The 16,978-nt window shown below is 35.1% G+C and overlaps 2 protein-coding genes across 3 annotated transcripts in view; one reads left to right on the top strand and one right to left on the bottom strand.

Moving 5' to 3' along the window:
• HSF2 (heat shock transcription factor 2) overlaps nt 1–9,089 on the top strand; it is a 44,230-nt gene extending 35,141 nt beyond the window's left edge. Inside the window, exons 11-13 of one of the 2 annotated variants that reach the window (XM_051997646.1) lie at nt 2,195–2,248; nt 6,240–6,324; nt 8,103–9,089. In XM_051997646.1, coding sequence (XP_051853606.1) covers nt 2,195–2,248; nt 6,240–6,324; nt 8,103–8,392 — 429 coding nt within the window. In that variant the 3' untranslated portion in view covers nt 8,393–9,089. The remainder of the gene's footprint in view (nt 1–2,194; nt 2,249–6,239; nt 6,325–8,102) is intronic. The other variant, XM_051997647.1, reaches the window with a different exon arrangement.
• A 5,164-nt stretch (nt 9,090–14,253) lies between these two features.
• The window catches only part of SERINC1 (serine incorporator 1), a 28,593-nt gene continuing 25,868 nt past the window's right edge, over nt 14,254–16,978 (bottom strand). Inside the window, exon 10 of the mRNA XM_051997648.1 lies at nt 14,254–15,788. Within this exon, the coding sequence (XP_051853608.1) occupies nt 15,653–15,788 (136 nt within the window). The 3' untranslated portion in view covers nt 14,254–15,652. The remainder of the gene's footprint in view (nt 15,789–16,978) is intronic.

A 16,978-nucleotide genomic window follows, 5' to 3' on the forward strand; every position in this document is an offset into this window, starting at 1 on the left:
ATGGTCTTTTCTTGGTCCTAATCCTCCTTGACTACTCTACAGTCAGTTGATCACCTCCTTCTCCTAGATATTCTCTTCTCTATTCTTCAGATAATACCTGCTCTTGATTCGTTGGCTAGTGTTCCTCTTCAATCTTCTTTGTTTGTCCATGCCTATTAACCACAGTGCGGTGTGGGCTGGCCCTCTTCTCCTGGCCATCTCATCATCACCCATGATTCAATCATCGTTTTTGCTCACGGTTCCCAAATCTACTTGCTATTCTCTCTGCTGATCTCAACTGTGCACCTCCAGATGCTTATTGGACATCTCATATTCAATACTGTAGACAAAGTGTCCAAATTATCTTCTCCTCACACACCCTCCCTCTTCCTGGCTTCAACTGCTGTTGAAGAGGATACCACCATCCTTGCAGTCACCAAAGCTGGCAATCTAGGTTATACTCAATTCCTCATACTTTTCTCCCCCTATCCCAATTAATCTGTTGCCAAAGCCTGTCCATTTTACTTTTGTAACATTTCTCAGTGATGTTAGCCTTTTTTGCTGTTCTTTGTGTAGGATACTCCATCATCTCCTGATTCCAGCATTTTCACTGGCTGGCTTCTTGCCTAGAATTCTCTCCCCCACCCTCATTTTCACCTCTTCTCTTCCTTCAAGTCTTCAAGTTTTCGTTGATCTCTCCCCGGCTATAGAAATCCTTTCCCAATCCTCTGTAGTTCTAGTTCCTTCCTTTTGCTAATTTTTAGCTTTGTTTGGTCAGAGTTGTTGGCATTTGTCTTCTATTACACTGTAAGTTCCTTGAAAAACAGTATCTGTCTTTTGCCTTTATATACCTATAATTTAATACGGTACTTGTTTTACATTGTAAATGTTTAATAAATATTTATTGATTGAGTGACCGTTAACAGCATTCTTCTACCCAAAGTACCTATTTTTACTCTGAATTTGTCTACTCTGCCACCTCTATTAACTTCACATTGCTTCCAAGATATAATCCTAGAAGAAATAATGTAATTTTTCCTTGTTCACTCAAAGAGACAAACTCTGACCCTTCTTCTAAATATATTTGAAGCACAAAAGTTTCCTAAAACTTTCCTAGAAAGATAATTAAGTCCCAACCCCCTTGTTCATCAGTCAGTACTTATCAGATCAAACCTTCTGCTTCAAATGTCTAGTTTTCTTACTGTCCCTAAAACTTGTTCCCATTTTTACCCCTGAACCTATTTTTATTCTATTCCCTTGTCCCTTTGGACAAGTTCTGTCCTTGTCCAAATTCAAATGAACTTTCCTCTTTTCCTGTTTTTTAAAGGCTTCCTGTTCCCCTCCCTCATGAATCTTGCCTTGTCTTATATACCTAGTACTTTCATATATGCAGCTTTTTTATTTAATAGTTTTAATACCAAATACTTTTGGAATGAATAAATTTCTATTTGAGTTGCAAAATATGCATGTCTTGAGTGGGAAACCCGCTGGAACATGCTAGCAGAGTCCAGTTTAGTGAGAATTTAAGATTTCTTGTGACAGCAAGTAGAGGAGAGCCATACTGGGAGATTCTTGTATATTTGTTGGTGTTACGATAATTGTATAAATATGTATGCATATATTGGATTTAACATTTCTACCATGTTTAAAAAAAAGTATTTTTGTTATTGGAAGCAAATGTTACTTGTTAACTATGTCTTCAGCTTCTTCAGTCAAAACGTATTGGAGGCTACTAAGTACTCCAAAATAGACTATTTTAGTCCTGACTGCAATCTAGGAGAACAGGAAAATGTTACTGAGAAATTTGAATGAGAGAAAACCCAGAGGGAGAGGGATTATGTTGGAAGATAGAAGAAAAAGTTTAAGAGTGATGGAATATTAGCACTTTTTGTCTTGAGTATTTTCCGATTACTTCCCAGTTTCTTAGCAAAACCTATAAAATCAGAAAGAGGAATATTCCTTTCCATAGAAAGTAAAATTCCATACAATATATGGCAAATTTCATTGCCATCTGGTGTATGGCTCTCTTTGTTTTACTTTTTTCTTGTTTTACTCTCATCTCAAAATTTTCTCTAGGAAATATTCCTGTTAATGAACTTGTGGTGGAGGGTCACATCTCTTGCAAGACTTCTGCCTGTTGAAGTTTTTTGAAAATCATGACTGAACATAATATTGAATACTTTTTAAACTTATAATGTCTCATTTGGTCTTGCAGCTTTTCACTAGCTCTGTGCAGATGAATCCCACAGATTACATCAGTAATACAAAAGTAAGTTTTAGTTAATATTGCTCAGGACCCATAGCGATAAAAAAAAAAAAATTCTTAAATAATAACCTGATAACTAGTAAGCAGTGAAATTGTTACTATCATTTAAAAAAAAACATTTTGTTTTCTAATAAAATATAATAATTCTAATAAAGATATTAAAGTTCTGGGTAAAAACTTTTAGGGATGATTGTTCCTTTGAAACTTATGTGATAAATATAAATATGAAATTGTAGTTAGATATTGGACAGTCTCCTAATTAAATTTGCGATTGTGAAGGAGGAGCTTTGAAAAAGCTTCACATATACCACAGATGTAAATATATACTTAACATACTTCTGAACAATTTCTTAGTAGAGAGTAGCATGAAGCACTATTTTGAGTCAGAAGACTTGGCTCCAGCACCTAAGTGATCCTTGGCAAGAAGTTTATTATCTCTGATCCTCAGTTTACTCATTTGTAAAGTGATACCTAAACTGCTTTACAGAATTATTGGCAGGAAAGTACTGTTTAAACTTATGGCACAATATAAGTGTTATAAGTATGTTTTTCTGGAAACCATGTTCCTTCATAATTCCTTTTATTACCATGCTAGATTTCCTAACAGCATATGTGAGAGTGTCAATAATTTGGACTGACATGGAGGTATAATAAGCAAGTTTAAATTAATGAAATCAGAATTGTAGACTGTTTAAGGAAATTAACTTTTTAATATAATAACTTTTGCTGAGTTAACAGAATAATTAAAAAAAGGTTTTTGAGTGATCATATGAGGATGATTTTTAATTACCATGTTACGGTCATAAGGATCTGGTATGATGGCACATGCTTGTAAGTCCCTGCTGTTGAGGAAGGCTGAAGCTGGTAGATTGCTTAAATTTAATTGTTCTGAGCTACAAGAGGACTAAAGTCAATTGGTTATACTCACTTAAGTTTAGCACCACCATAATGAGTTCCTGGATACAGAGTTTGAGGAGACAGAAAGAATGGAGAAGATTAAAGCCTCCATGTGGATTAACATTGGGGTTAGGCCATGAGTGGCCTTTGTACTTGAAGGCTAGGTGAAAATGGAAAACTAGTCTTAAATAATACTCAAAGATTCATAAGTTTTTAGAACTGGAAGAGACCTTAGATGGATCATCTAGTCAAGGTCGCTTTCATTTTGGAAATGAGGAAATTGGGGCTCGAAAACAAAACAGACTTGCCCAAAGTCCCAGAAGTCATAAGTAACAGCCTGTATTTAAATTCATATCTTCCTTTTCCAAATTTAGTATTTTTTATACCATACAATCTCTTAGGTAGGCAAAATATCCCTCTTCTTGATTTTTATAATCTTTTTTTTAGCAATACATGTAAATTTTAAAGTAAATGAATCTACTTTCTGAGAATTAGTTCCAAATTATTTTTTATTATTTTATTTATTTTTATTCTAACACTTAATGGTCCAGGGATGGGCAAGGAAAAGCATACTAAAGTAATTTTTATCGTGTGAATGTTGACATGTATGTGTACAATTATATTGGGTGTCTGAGTCTTCACAGAACTAACTACTGTTGATCTTTTTCAAAATTAAATACCAACAAAACAGTTTTGTTTATATTATATGATATGTAATGTATAATGTGTAAATATATTTTGTATATGAAGTGTGTGTGTATAAAATAACTGATAATTTATGTTAGAGACTCCATGGCTTTTCAACCACATTATGAATATGTTCTCATATTACTTAGTCATATGATCTCATTTCTGGAAGGGACCTTTTTATATGTGTATTTAGTATATGTGCTTCTCCTTTTGATTCTTTACTACTTCTGTCTTATATAAATTACACATTTAGCCCAGGTTCTCATTTTTCTAAGATTGAGAAACTTATCACAAAACTCCAGGAACTCTGAAAGTTGATTAGCCACAGAGTTTCCTGTAATTCCACTGAACAACATTTGATTTACTGTGGTTTTTCACTTAGGACAGTAAGTACAGTTAATGAAAAATAACAGTATTGAGCAAAAATAGATCAGATCCAAAATGCTTTGCAACAATTATTTAATAAGAACACATTTAAAAATATAAATTTTCTTTTGTGTATATAATCATAAATGAATAAAAATACATTCTACTTATTTTGGATTTAGAATAATAATGTCAAACTTATCTAGTATGGAGAACTCTTGAGTCAATCCAATTTTTCTTTAAAAGTACTTCTTTAAAAAAAATCCCAACTTTCAAAGTTTAAGTACTTCTGTAGCGCAAGGAAAAAAACAAAAAAACTTGAAGTTAGGAGTATTTAAAGATATGATTGGTCCATTTACTGTCCAGAAGATAAATATACATTTCTAATTAGTGGGTGTAAAAGCTGTACTACAGACCATGCTGAAAAGTTGAAGAAAAATTGATCATCTTGGCAGGTATAGAAATGGCAAAATGAATAGTGCTAGAGGTAGATAAAATGACATTGTATGACAAAGAAGGAAAACCATTCTGCAAAGGGACAGACAGCTCTACTGTACCTTAGCCTCCAAGATTATCCTTTATATAATTGTTTATGATGATCATTTCAAGTTAATCAAAAAAGGAAATCTTACTTTATTGCCTCATCTTGACATGGAAACGGCCTTGAGTTTTCAAAAGTTGTGCCATACAGTAAGATTTCTGGCAGGTACTTCCAAGAGAGAAGGACTCAATTCAGAGGGTTTAATCATCAGATTGCCTGGTATTTGATGAATTTTGCATCAATAGTAACTTTCAAATTTCAAATTTCAAACTACCAAGCTCTAGAAGAGATTGTAATCTGTGTGTAGGTAGTGATCAAACTCTTTATTTCTCTTAAATCTGAAAGATGTGTAATCATGTTGAAAATATTTCCAAAATAAAAAGGTTTAAGATGTTTTTAAAAAGACTAAACTTTTATCTGGAGTTATTTTAAAATTTTAGTCATTGAGTATTTCTTCCCACTTTAAAATCTCCCATTGTCCAATCAGTTGGCAAGTTTCATTAATTTTTTTCTCTTCAGTAACTCCTATTTCCATTAATTTTTTTATATCATCTTAATTTCCTAATGCTTTGCCTTTATCCTGGCTTTCCTTATAACACAATTGAGAGAAAGCAGGGGTGGTGGTGGGAAGCATTTCAGCAAGACTAAACAGCCTATCAGCTAAGATCTCGACAGTTTAGATAAGTGTTTCACATCTATCCAAGTGTTCCACCTCTGAAAAAAGGGGTGGAAAGTACATTTTCTCCTGTTTTCTTGGACGGCAAACTTTCAACTTCTGGAATTTCATTGCTGTCATTTTAGTTCATTCTTTCATTAACTCTCACGTACATACATACCAGTTTAATCTTTCCAAAGCACAGCTATGATCATCATTCCTAATATTTAAAGTGGCTCATCATTGCTTAGTAAATTACATCCAAATTCCTTAGCTAGTATTCAGGTCTTTTTATAATATCTGGTGTCAGCTTTTCTGTTTGTATTGCCTATTGTTATTATTCACATAATCATTTCTAGGCAAACTGTGTAACTCACAGTTGTGTTCTCGTTCTAAAATGGACCTTCCTCCAAATCTATATTTTATTAAGACTAGATTCAGTTCAGGTCAGGTATTACTGCTTCTTTGAAGTCTTCTTTAGTGTCAGTTACTCTGTTACCCCATTTCCCATCTAAAAATGATATTTTCTTTCTTTGAACTCTCATAGTCCTTCCTTTTTACCTTCTTTTTTGACCTTATAGTATACTCTATATTAGAATTATTTATATGCCAGCTAGATTGTAAACTCAATTAGACACCTCCAGTTTCATATTCCTCACCTTTATGTACAACAAAGAATTTGAACTAGATTTTTGTTAAATTTCAGGTCCCTTCCAGTACTTAACATTTTATGACTGTGTTATTTGCACTTTTTTCTATCAACATTTGATGTATAGGTAAGTTTAAAAGAACCCCCCCAAAATGCATAATGTGTAATATTTGATGATGTTGGGTTTTTTCCCCAGTTGGAAAATAAAGGATCAGAAACTAATAAGAATAATGAAGTTCAGCCAACTTCAGAAGATGGAAAAAATTCTAAGCCTAAATCAGGTATGTTAACATACAATATTGAGGTGGGGTTTTTTTATTAATTCGTTGATACTTTTTTTTTTAATACCACAGTTATCAGTAATCCTCACATTTATGACCTACACCCTCCTTCAGTCTTCAATTAATCTTCAGTTAATTAGCAAAATCACTTTAGAGTGACAGCAGTAAGAATTGCAATAATGCTTTGTTAAAGTCCAAAGCTGAGAAAAGTTTTCATTGACTGGAGTGGAGAGAATGCATAGGTCTAAATAGAAAGGACTTGTATTAACCCCATGGTTTTATAAATGAGGAAACTGAGGATCAAGGAGTCTGCCCCTCAGGTCACACCAGTGACAGATAACAAAGGCAGGATGTGTCCAGACTCTCTTGACACTCACTTTTCTCTTTATCACATGGTCTCTTTGGGTGTCAAATTCAAAAAACAATAGGAGCCACTAAGTGATATATAAAGTTCTTTGACTATACATATAGACTTACAAAACCATATATTAACATTATCTATGTTCTATTTTATTTGTACTCCGTTTATTAAATATTTCTCAGTCATAGCTTAATCAGGTTCAAACTGCAGTCAGAGGGTTGTGGGTCCATCTTGATACCTTTGCTTTACCGGATAATTATGAGGTCAAGCTTGACGGCTTGAGAGGAGATTCTAAGCATAGGACATACTATGAAATTTATATGGAATTTAGATTACATGTTGAAATGTTAGGTCTTGTCAACTAGTTGGATTTGGAGGGTGAGAGAGAAATTGAGTCTAGGTAGAGAGCCAAGTTCATTGGTTTGGATGGTGGTATATTTGACAATAATGGGGAAGTTGGAAAGGGGGAGCATTGGGGTCAGAGAAGTGAATTCATCTTGAACATGTTGAATTTACTATTTCCAAAGAAATATGAATGCTAATGGCTGTGTGGTTCATTAACAGCATAACATAATAATAATACAAAGATATTTAAATATTAGAGTGCCGCTAGTGGCTCAAAGGATAAGTGCTGGGCCTGATGTCAGGAAGATGCATCTAACTGAATTCAAATCTGGCCTCAGACAGCTTGTGGCACCTGGGCAAATCACTTAACCCTGCTTGTCCCATTTTTCTCATCTGTGAAATAATCTGAAAAAGGAAATGGCAAATCATCCCATTATCGTTTGCCAAGACAACTCCAGAAGGGGTCATGGAGAGTTAGATATAACTGAAATGACTGAATAACAACAAATTTAAATATTTCAACAATATATGAGAGAGAGGAAGATTACTATCAGAGGCACTAAATAGCAGTTGCAACTCTAGACTTCTTAGCTATGGAAATAGTTCCATCATCTGGCAATCACATTTTCTCAGGAAATAGCTTTTTCAGCCTTTTTTCAGGAATAATGAACATAGAGTCTCTCAGGAAAAAGTCCTTTTAGTCCTTTCTTTGTGCCTCTTATAGTCTCTCTGATCATGATAGTTAACCCTAACCCCAAAAGTTAAGTCTCTGACAGTTAAACTGTCTCTTGTCTTTAGATTATTTTTCCTCTTGAAGATAGAGTAGTCTCTATCTGTAGTCTCTGTGGACTGTGGTCTGTAGAAACTGGGGTTACCTAATGGTTTGTGATATTCTTTTTCCCTATAGAGACTGGCATGAACTGCATGAATATATTCACTGAGAAATAGAGTGGTAAAATTCAGAGAAGACCTGGATTCTATAGCCCACTCTATTTTTTAATTTTGTAGTGTTTCTGTGTTGCCTTTGGTTTTGTATAAATTGATCTTGAGAGTATTCTGTCCCTCTTTTTAGATAAGCAGCTCATCCAGTACACAGCTTTTCCTCTCCTTGCATTTCTTGATGGGAGCCCATCCTCCACTGTGGAAAATGGGAGTGCAACTTCAGAAGCTGCATCTTCTTTAGACAAACCCTTGGGGGTTGATGAGCTTCTGGATAGTAGCCTGGACCCGGAACCCACCCAAAGTAAGCTTGTTCGACTGGAACCGTTGACTGAAGCTGAAGCTAGTGAAGCCACACTGTTCTATTTATGTGAACTAGCCCCTGCCCCACTGGACAGTGACATGCCACTCCTAGATAATTGACTCCCCAAGAAGGTGGACTCTTATATGTATATATTCATCAAAATGATGAACTATTTATTTAAAGTATCATTTGGTACTCTTTTGTTTTGTAAATGGCTTTGTTTTGTGTATTCAGATACTGTGGAATCTAAAGCACCTTCTTGGTCCCTACCCCAAGTCTGTAACCACACACTGATCACTCTTGCAAAGCTTTCAAATGTTACTCAGCTGTGTACTTCTATAAGACTTCCTGAATATTGTTGGCAAATCCTTAATTTGGATTCAAATTGCCATTCTTTCTTCAATTGCAGTGGTATTTGTTGATTTTTGTTTTTGTGTACATGCCCTTTACCCTGATCTAATTAAACCTTATTTGTTCCTTTGTTGTAATTTGTTTTGTTTGATGCTATCTGATTGCCTTGAGTGTAACACACTAGTGCTGAAGATGGTATTCTGAATGCTTTCTCTGTTGCAATTAACTTTTATTAAAATTTTTACACTTGGCTTTTCAAAACTGGGAACATAAAAGTGCCTGGATCTAGTGGTTTTATTGGTCTCGCTTGGTTCTGAGATGTATTCCTCTGCACCACACCAGAATAATTAAATGGGCATGATTTTCTCCTGCCCCTGAAACCTTCCCAGTCTAGTTTAGGTTATGGAGATCATCTCTGCCCACTGAGTTGGACTGGAATGTCAAATAAAAAGGTTTTTCAGTTTGCTTGTGTTTTGTTTTGTTTTTTTTTTCCTTCTCTTCTTTAGCCATACTCAAGTTAAAATAAATCCAGTAAATACTTAGATCTCATTTCTGCTCTGCTGTCTTTTTGTGTATGGGTCTGTTTGTTTTTTTGAAGGGTGATGGGGCACAGATAGGGGGAGAAAGCTAACCATCACACTAGATTCTAAAGAAGTTTTTTTTTTTTAATTATATATACTTTTTCTTGTCCTTCTTTCTCTTAATCCCTTATTGGTTTTGAATTTCACCATACAGTAATTTAAAAGTTTTAATTTACTAGTTAAGTTTTATATAAATGAGGCAAAAGAATTGGGAAAGTAATCATCTTAATGTTATGGTTGCTGACCTTAACTATTGATAGTGATAGATTATATATGTGAAACTTTTTTTGTTGTTAAATTTTGTAGAGATGGATGGAGAAAGGGAGAGGGGAAAGAGAGAAAGAATCTTCTATTCAATATGCAAATGTCAGCTTACCATTTCTTCTTTGCTAGAGCTTTATATAATAATACAGTGCAATAAACAGAGTACTCTGTCTAGGCATGAAAAAAAGTAGTAGCCCTCAGAGAAGTTTATATCAGTCTAAATAACAGCTAATATATTAAAGTTTTTATAAATATTTGTCTTTCTTAAACAATCTTGTGAGGTAAATACAACCAGGTTCTTTTGCAACCCAATGTGTTTTACTTGCTGCAGTTGGACAAGTTTGTAATATTGCCCTATGCTGTAATATTTGATTCTTCATTGCTATGATAAATCTACTTGGGGACACCAGTACCACATCTTTAGTTGTCAATGCTTACGGCAGTAGAATCCAACATTCATATTCTATTGCAATGTGTGCAACTCTATTGGGACTACATTGTTTGAATGTTAACTGTTCATTTGCCAAAAACACTTTATTTTATGGAGAATTCATAAAGGGCAAGTACTCATGTGGTCAGAAAAAGCAATACAAGGATACTTTGAAAGTCTCTCAACATTAGAATTGATTGCATGACAGAGGAGACACTGGCACAGGACTGCCCAGCCTGGCGTGCCCTTACCAGAGAAGATGCGTGCTGTGTTCTGTGAGCCAAGCAGAACAAGTAACTCAGAAGAAATGCACGATGCAGTTAGAGAATCAGCCAAATGTTCATATGGTCTGTGCCTGACCTGTGACAGCATTTCCCAGCTCATATTGGTCTGATCAGCTACTTCTAATGAGGTCTAACGCCAAGGGCATGACTGTCACAGAAATGGCAAGTTATTCTTTAGTAAATCCTTTGCCCAATAGTCAATTTGGACAAATAATAGCATGTGAATATTTCCTGTTAGCATATTGCTTAGGTCAAACTCAGAACCAGGTATCTGTTAGCTATTAGAAGTCAGGCTACTTTGATTTTTTTCAGATATTCTGTATTGTCTAATACATCTGTGTTATGCATCTCTGCCTTCCCCTACCACACAGTAAAAAATTTTTATTCATGCCTTTTTTAAGACCAATAGATAACATCTCATCCATATACAAATCTCCCATGTTACCCTCCATCAGAGGGGAGGGAAGTGTGTGTGGTGTTCTGAAGCCAAGATTGATCATAACATTTGCTGTTTGTCCTTCATTCTCAAAGAGGACCATGACATCAGGAAGGTGGCACCATGATGTGCAAGTGAACTGCATCTGAGGTCACCAGTGTGACTTATTATTCTGGAGCCATCTGGGTCTGGTGGCAAAATACAGATTAGGACAATCGGAGGCAGTCCTGGAGACAATGGGACATCTTGCCCTTGTTAAGCTAAGTCTTCTAAGTTTGAGACAATGCCCATTCAGTTATTAAAGCTACATGGCCTTCTACCTAGTCAAAAAAAACCCACTTAAAAATTTGCATGTCATACCATCACCTCCCTAATGTCCTGGTCTTGGAGAACAAAGGATAAATAGCATCTGGAACAGATATCTTTTCATTTCTTTCCTTTTTTTCCCCCCTTTCCCTTCCTTTTGTCCAGATAGCATGTTATACTAGATAGGGGAGGTGCTCTGCCCAAAGGAATATAAAGTTTGATCACTGAAATCTAGCAAGATATCTTGGGGATTAAAGGATTTAGTCTTATCAGTCTGGCTCTCATTGATTAACAAAAAGTTCCAGGCCAAGCCCCACTTGGTCACTGTTTGGGCCCTTACTGGCTCAGGGTGAAAGTAAATAACAATGTTTCTAACAATGTTTCACTTTTTCTGATCTATATCTTGCCAAGGGATTCAGATGTCTAGAGAAAAGAGGCTTAGTGACTTCTTCCTTCCTGACTTGTAGCAACTCACTTGGCACCATCTCCCTGATGTCATGATCCTCTTCAAAAATGAAGGGCAAAAAACTGAGTAGATTTAAGCAGAGTTTAGACGCACTGTAGTTTTATTTTCATACACAATAGGAATATTGGACTGATTCTGATCTGAATGCTTCACATCCATACTAGGCCAATATTTTCTGATTTCAGAGGCTTTTTCAGTGTAATTGAACCTTTTTAGCCATCACTTTCATTTACTAATATATCATCTCCCTTTTCCCCAGGACTTTCGTGTAACAAAGTGCAATTAACAAAACTCATCGTCTAAGTCTTATAGCATATGCCTCATTCCATATCTGTTCTCTGCCACTTCACCTGAGAGGATTCATCAAGTTGTAGCTTTAGAGTTTGTTAGAGCACCTTTAAGTCCCAAACCCAAGAGAGATTAGGTCATGAAGTGAGTAGAATAGAATAGAATGTGGCCTAGGACAAAGTCCTGGAGATATACCAGTTAGGGACAATGGTATGAGAAGATAAATCAGGAAAGAGTCCTAGAATGGTCACATATGTAGAAGGGAAAGATTGGTATGCAAATCCAAGAAGATAGTAGCTAGCTAGTATTTATATTGCTTTTATTTTTTTTTTAATAATGTCCAGAAGATGGTCAAAAGTAGCAGAGAAAGATCAACTGAACCCCCAAAATATATTGTATCACAGGGTGTCTCAAAAGAATTTGTAGGCTTAGACCTTAACCAAATCAAGAGGCAAAAGATTTTATTATGCTGCTGGCAGCAGGCTAATTTCCAGGAGTTTTAATGATTAACAAGAGGGAAGATGCCACATGGTGGTGTTAAAAGTTTTTAATGAACTAGCAACAGCATAAACTTGGATAAATTTCTAAATAAGTTAGCAGGATTTATGCTATTCACTGGCCATTTAAGTTCCAAAAATGGAGTTAGCCATTGTGACATTTAGTAAGCTGGCTAACAGTAGGTTCTTTTTATAGAAGAAAAATAACCTTTGCCGTTGACATAAACTTGGCCTTCTGATTGGATACAGGGATTATGGGGTCATGATAATTTTGTCAATGCAAGTAATTTGACAAAAGACTTCAACAAGGGCCTACTGCAATAAAGGATCACTTAAAAATAAATAACTTTGATTTCACACGTCCCCATTGAAGGCATTGACGTGGCTGAAAACATCATGCAAAAACAAAGCACTGTTTCATTCCACTGGTTACTGGGAAAGTTCAAGAATGTTGTGCATTATCCAGAACCTGGGAAAGCATGCCTTCATGAAGTTGATACATTATACTGATGAACTTCTCTGGGCAATCAAATTTTGATATAATTTTCCCTAAATGCTCACAAGTGATAGTATCAAAAGGCTTGGGTCAGATCTACAAATGTTGTATGCAGATCTCTATTCTGCTCCTGGCATTTTTCTTGGACTTGTCAGGCAATAACCACCAACTACTTTTCAGTCCCTTCTGAAGCCACACTGGCTTTCAGTAGATGACCTTTTTTCAGGTATAGAGTAAGTTTAAAAAGGAGCCAGCAGTGACTAAAAGACTACCTGTGATTGTCACAGGACAATCTAGTCCCTTTACCTTTATAAAGGTGGACAGTTGGAGGCATCCTTGACTTTTTGTGGTAGTCAGTTATTGCACAAATGGCAAATTCTTCAACTTGCAAAGGTTCTAAGTCAAAACTAAAGTGGAGGGAGTGTAGGTACATGATTTTTTGTATGCAGATGATTGTACACTTGATATAGCCTCTGAAGCTGAAATGCATGTATGGATCAATTCTCTGCTGTCTGTGCTTATTTTGGCCTAACGATTAACACCAGAAAATACAGGTCCTCCATCATTCAACATCACACCATCCATATGTGGAACCATCAGTTAACAAAGTTTTGAATGATGTGGATAAGTCCACTTACCTTGGCAGTATACTTTCTAGGAATGTCCACATTGATAATAAGGTTCCCACACAATCATCTGCAAACAAAAATGCCTATGAAACCTGGACAGTCTACCAGCACCACACCAGTCAATTGAATCATTTCCATTTGAATTGTCTTAGAAGATTCTGCAAATGACCTGGGAGGACAGACTACCAAACACTTGTGAAGTTCTAGAGAAATGGGATGAAAAATCACCACCAGTGATTTCAGAGTTTATCATTTTAGTGGAACATTTGTGAGTGATGTAAAGATCAAAAGTGTGACCATCTCTGAGTATAACAGAAATAGAGGATGAAGTCATGACAGGAAAAAAAAATGAGGGATCGTCAACTTGGTTGTTTGAGGGATACATCGACCTTTATATTGAAGTTTCTCCCTCAGTTTATTTCTGGAGCATCATATTCTAAGGCATTGGGATGGAAGCACAAAGCCAACTACAAGAGCACATTCCAAACCAGAAAATCAGTGCAAGGACAAGTGAACTAATAGACATTATCAGTCAACTATCTTCTTATAAGTTACCTCTCCCCAAATCCAATGTATTTCCTATTATTCTTTCTCTACTCCCTTCAACCCCCACATTCTTTTAATATGGATCCATAATGCTAATCCTTCCTCAGATCTATGAACCTGGGACACTTACATAATCAACCATATAACTGGTAGCAACCATATAATTAACATTTGATATTGTATTTTTTTTCCAGCAGAATGAAATAAGTAGATAGCCAGGAATGTGATAATCTATTTTAAGCAGCTCATCACAGTTACTTTTTCCCCAACTTTGTGGTAGCAAGGGAAAAAAATGACTACTTGTATATTCTTAAAATTAAGTGAAGACTTTCTAACCCACGCCTCAAAAACCCCAAACTTATTATATGAATTTATGTTTGTTTATTAATAGTAACAGAAGAGATGCTGAAGGTTTGTGAATATTTATTAACACAAGAGATTTAGAATCTCCAAATATAAGGGTGTAGGATACTCCACCTGCATTCATAGCCATTTAACATCACACAGATAAAGAGCAATCGTTACATCATACAAAAACAAGTGCTTAAGTATGTTTCTAGGTTCATAATCAGTGATCAATTTGAGATGGAGCAAACAAGTTTAAATAAAGCTCATGTATTTCAATTACACAGCAGCAAATACAAAAGCATTTAATAATACTTTTAAAACTGCACAACAAACTTTAAGCCAGGGTTCATTCTTTTAGCACTGAGTTAAAATAATGTTGCCATTAACAGTAGACATGCTAGGCACCAGCCACAAGAATAAATCAAGTACAACACACACTATGAACAATATATTTTGCAGAATAATTTTTGGTGCCACTCTGGTACAATGGCAAATACATCTAACTAGCCAGGAATCCTGGTTCTAACCTTGGGACAAGTTACTTCACATCTCTAAGATCTCGGACAATCCAGGTCTAAAATTTCTTCCTGGGACAAAAACCTACTTTATTTTTTTCCTTTAAATTGACTTTCAAAATCTTTCGTATATAAGCCATGATTCGTCTTTTCAAAATTCCAAATTTACTTTTTCAAAAGTTAATAAAAGTTCTACCTACATGTAACAGTTTTTTATCTCAGGTTAGAGGGAAGGAGATCATCTGTTACCAAATGAATGCTCACTCTATACCACTGTGCTAAACACTATGGAAAAGTAACTAGCAAAAAAGTAGTACCTGCCTACCAAAATCTTCCCCACCTTAAAAAAACTTAAATTTATTTAGGCACTATTGATTAAATTTTCCATGCTGTGTAACCCAAAACATTCCCTCTTAAGTGATTAATCACATTTCTTGAAATCATGGAAAAACTGGGTAGATATCAGCTGTCACAAAAATGTCTATATAACATGTTTTAAAGAATTACAGAATAGCAAATTTCTTATTAAGGTGTGTTTTTGAATCAAGTCATCAGGTATTTATTAAAAGGCAGTCCTAACTTGCTTATATAGTTGATAAAAAAAAAAAAAAAAAAAAAAAATTTTCAATTCCACCATGCTTTTAAAGTGTAAATTACTAACATTTTGGTTTTCACTCTATTTCACTTTCTCCCCCCCTATTCCTCATCTACTTTTCCTATCTTCTCACACAATACTGACTATATCTCACTGCTATTAAATCCAACATAAATCAGTGACCTTGGCAAGAAAATACAAATAAAACAGAAAATGACACAATTTATGTCATGCAGACTAATTCCAAGTAGGCTACCTTGTTAACACACATATTTACATCAAAGTCTGGAATACTGTCAATTTCAAATGATCAAAAAACAAAAGAACTTTCATGCCAGAATTCCAGTTCAATCAAAATCACGGTTTGTAAGGACGAGTGGAGCCACTAGTGTCCAAACATAAAGGACAATGCCAATCCAGCTTGAAGAAATTTTCACCCAGACTGAAGTCCATTTACTGGTCATCTCATGAGAAGGCTCATAACTAAAATATTTGGAGGCAGGAAGAAAAAAAAGATAAATTGCATTAATAGCTAATCTTTAAAGCTTGAGTTTCATATCTGTTTACACACACACACACAACACACTCACTCTCACACTCTCTCTCCCCCCTTTCTTTCTCTCCCCCTCCCTTTTACTCTCCCTCTTTTTTAATCCAACTTAATTGTTAAATTGGATGGTTATTTTTGGTGTATGAGAATATTTGTTGAAGAATTAAATAAGCATTTCAAATAAGATTTACACAAAATTCAGTAAGTATCTTTCCCAGAACATTTCTGCTACGTAAAATGAAGCACTATCTCATTCAATCAACATCATTAATATATCTTCTTCAGAAAACTGAAATGTTATAAGTCAAAACTTTAAAAACTATTTGTGATGTACATGTTTCTTAAAGAAAACTATACACTGCTACATTCTTAACATACTGGTCAAAACTTTAAAGCTGAAAGAGATCTGGAAAATCAATTAGTATCTTATTTGCACATTTGCAAACTGAAAACCCAGTAAGTTTAAGTGACTTGTCCAAGGTGACAGAGGTAGATGGAGAAGCCATGATGAATGTTTTTCACCTCACAATTCCACTCTGCTTCTGAATATAGATAGTCCTTGCTTGATAACTCAAGCATTTAACAAAGCAAAACAAACTACTAGGTCCTCTACAGGTAGGTATATGGCTACTAATCTTTAGCTAAAACCCTGCATAGCCAATCATCTGTTTTATATGGTCTTATTTATACATTAAGAAGTCATTTACAGAATGTCTGTATTGCTGATTTTATGTGATATAAAGTTTCTCCTTATTTATGGAATGAAAAACCTTTTGAATTTTTGATTGTGTGATTACTGTTTTTTAGATTAAACATGTGCAATCCTTCTAAACATTTCTATAGTTGTCAGGTTGTACAAATAAAATCAGACCAAAAGTGAGGGGGAAAAAACACAAGAAAAAAAGCAAACGAGCCAACAAACAAAAAGATTAAAGTACTATGGTTCAATCCACATTGAGTCCCTATAGTTCTTTCTCTAAATGGGGATGACATTTTCCATCCCAAGTCTATTAGAATTGTCTTGAATCACCCCACTATGATACTTGATCATCACATAACCTTGCTATTCCTGTGTATAATATTCTCCTGGTCCTGTTCCTTTCTTTATGATAGTTTTGAAAAC

The sequence above is a fragment of the Antechinus flavipes genome, chromosome 4, assembly GCF_016432865.1.
Source record: "Antechinus flavipes isolate AdamAnt ecotype Samford, QLD, Australia chromosome 4, AdamAnt_v2, whole genome shotgun sequence".
Taxonomy (NCBI): domain Eukaryota; kingdom Metazoa; phylum Chordata; class Mammalia; order Dasyuromorphia; family Dasyuridae; genus Antechinus; species Antechinus flavipes.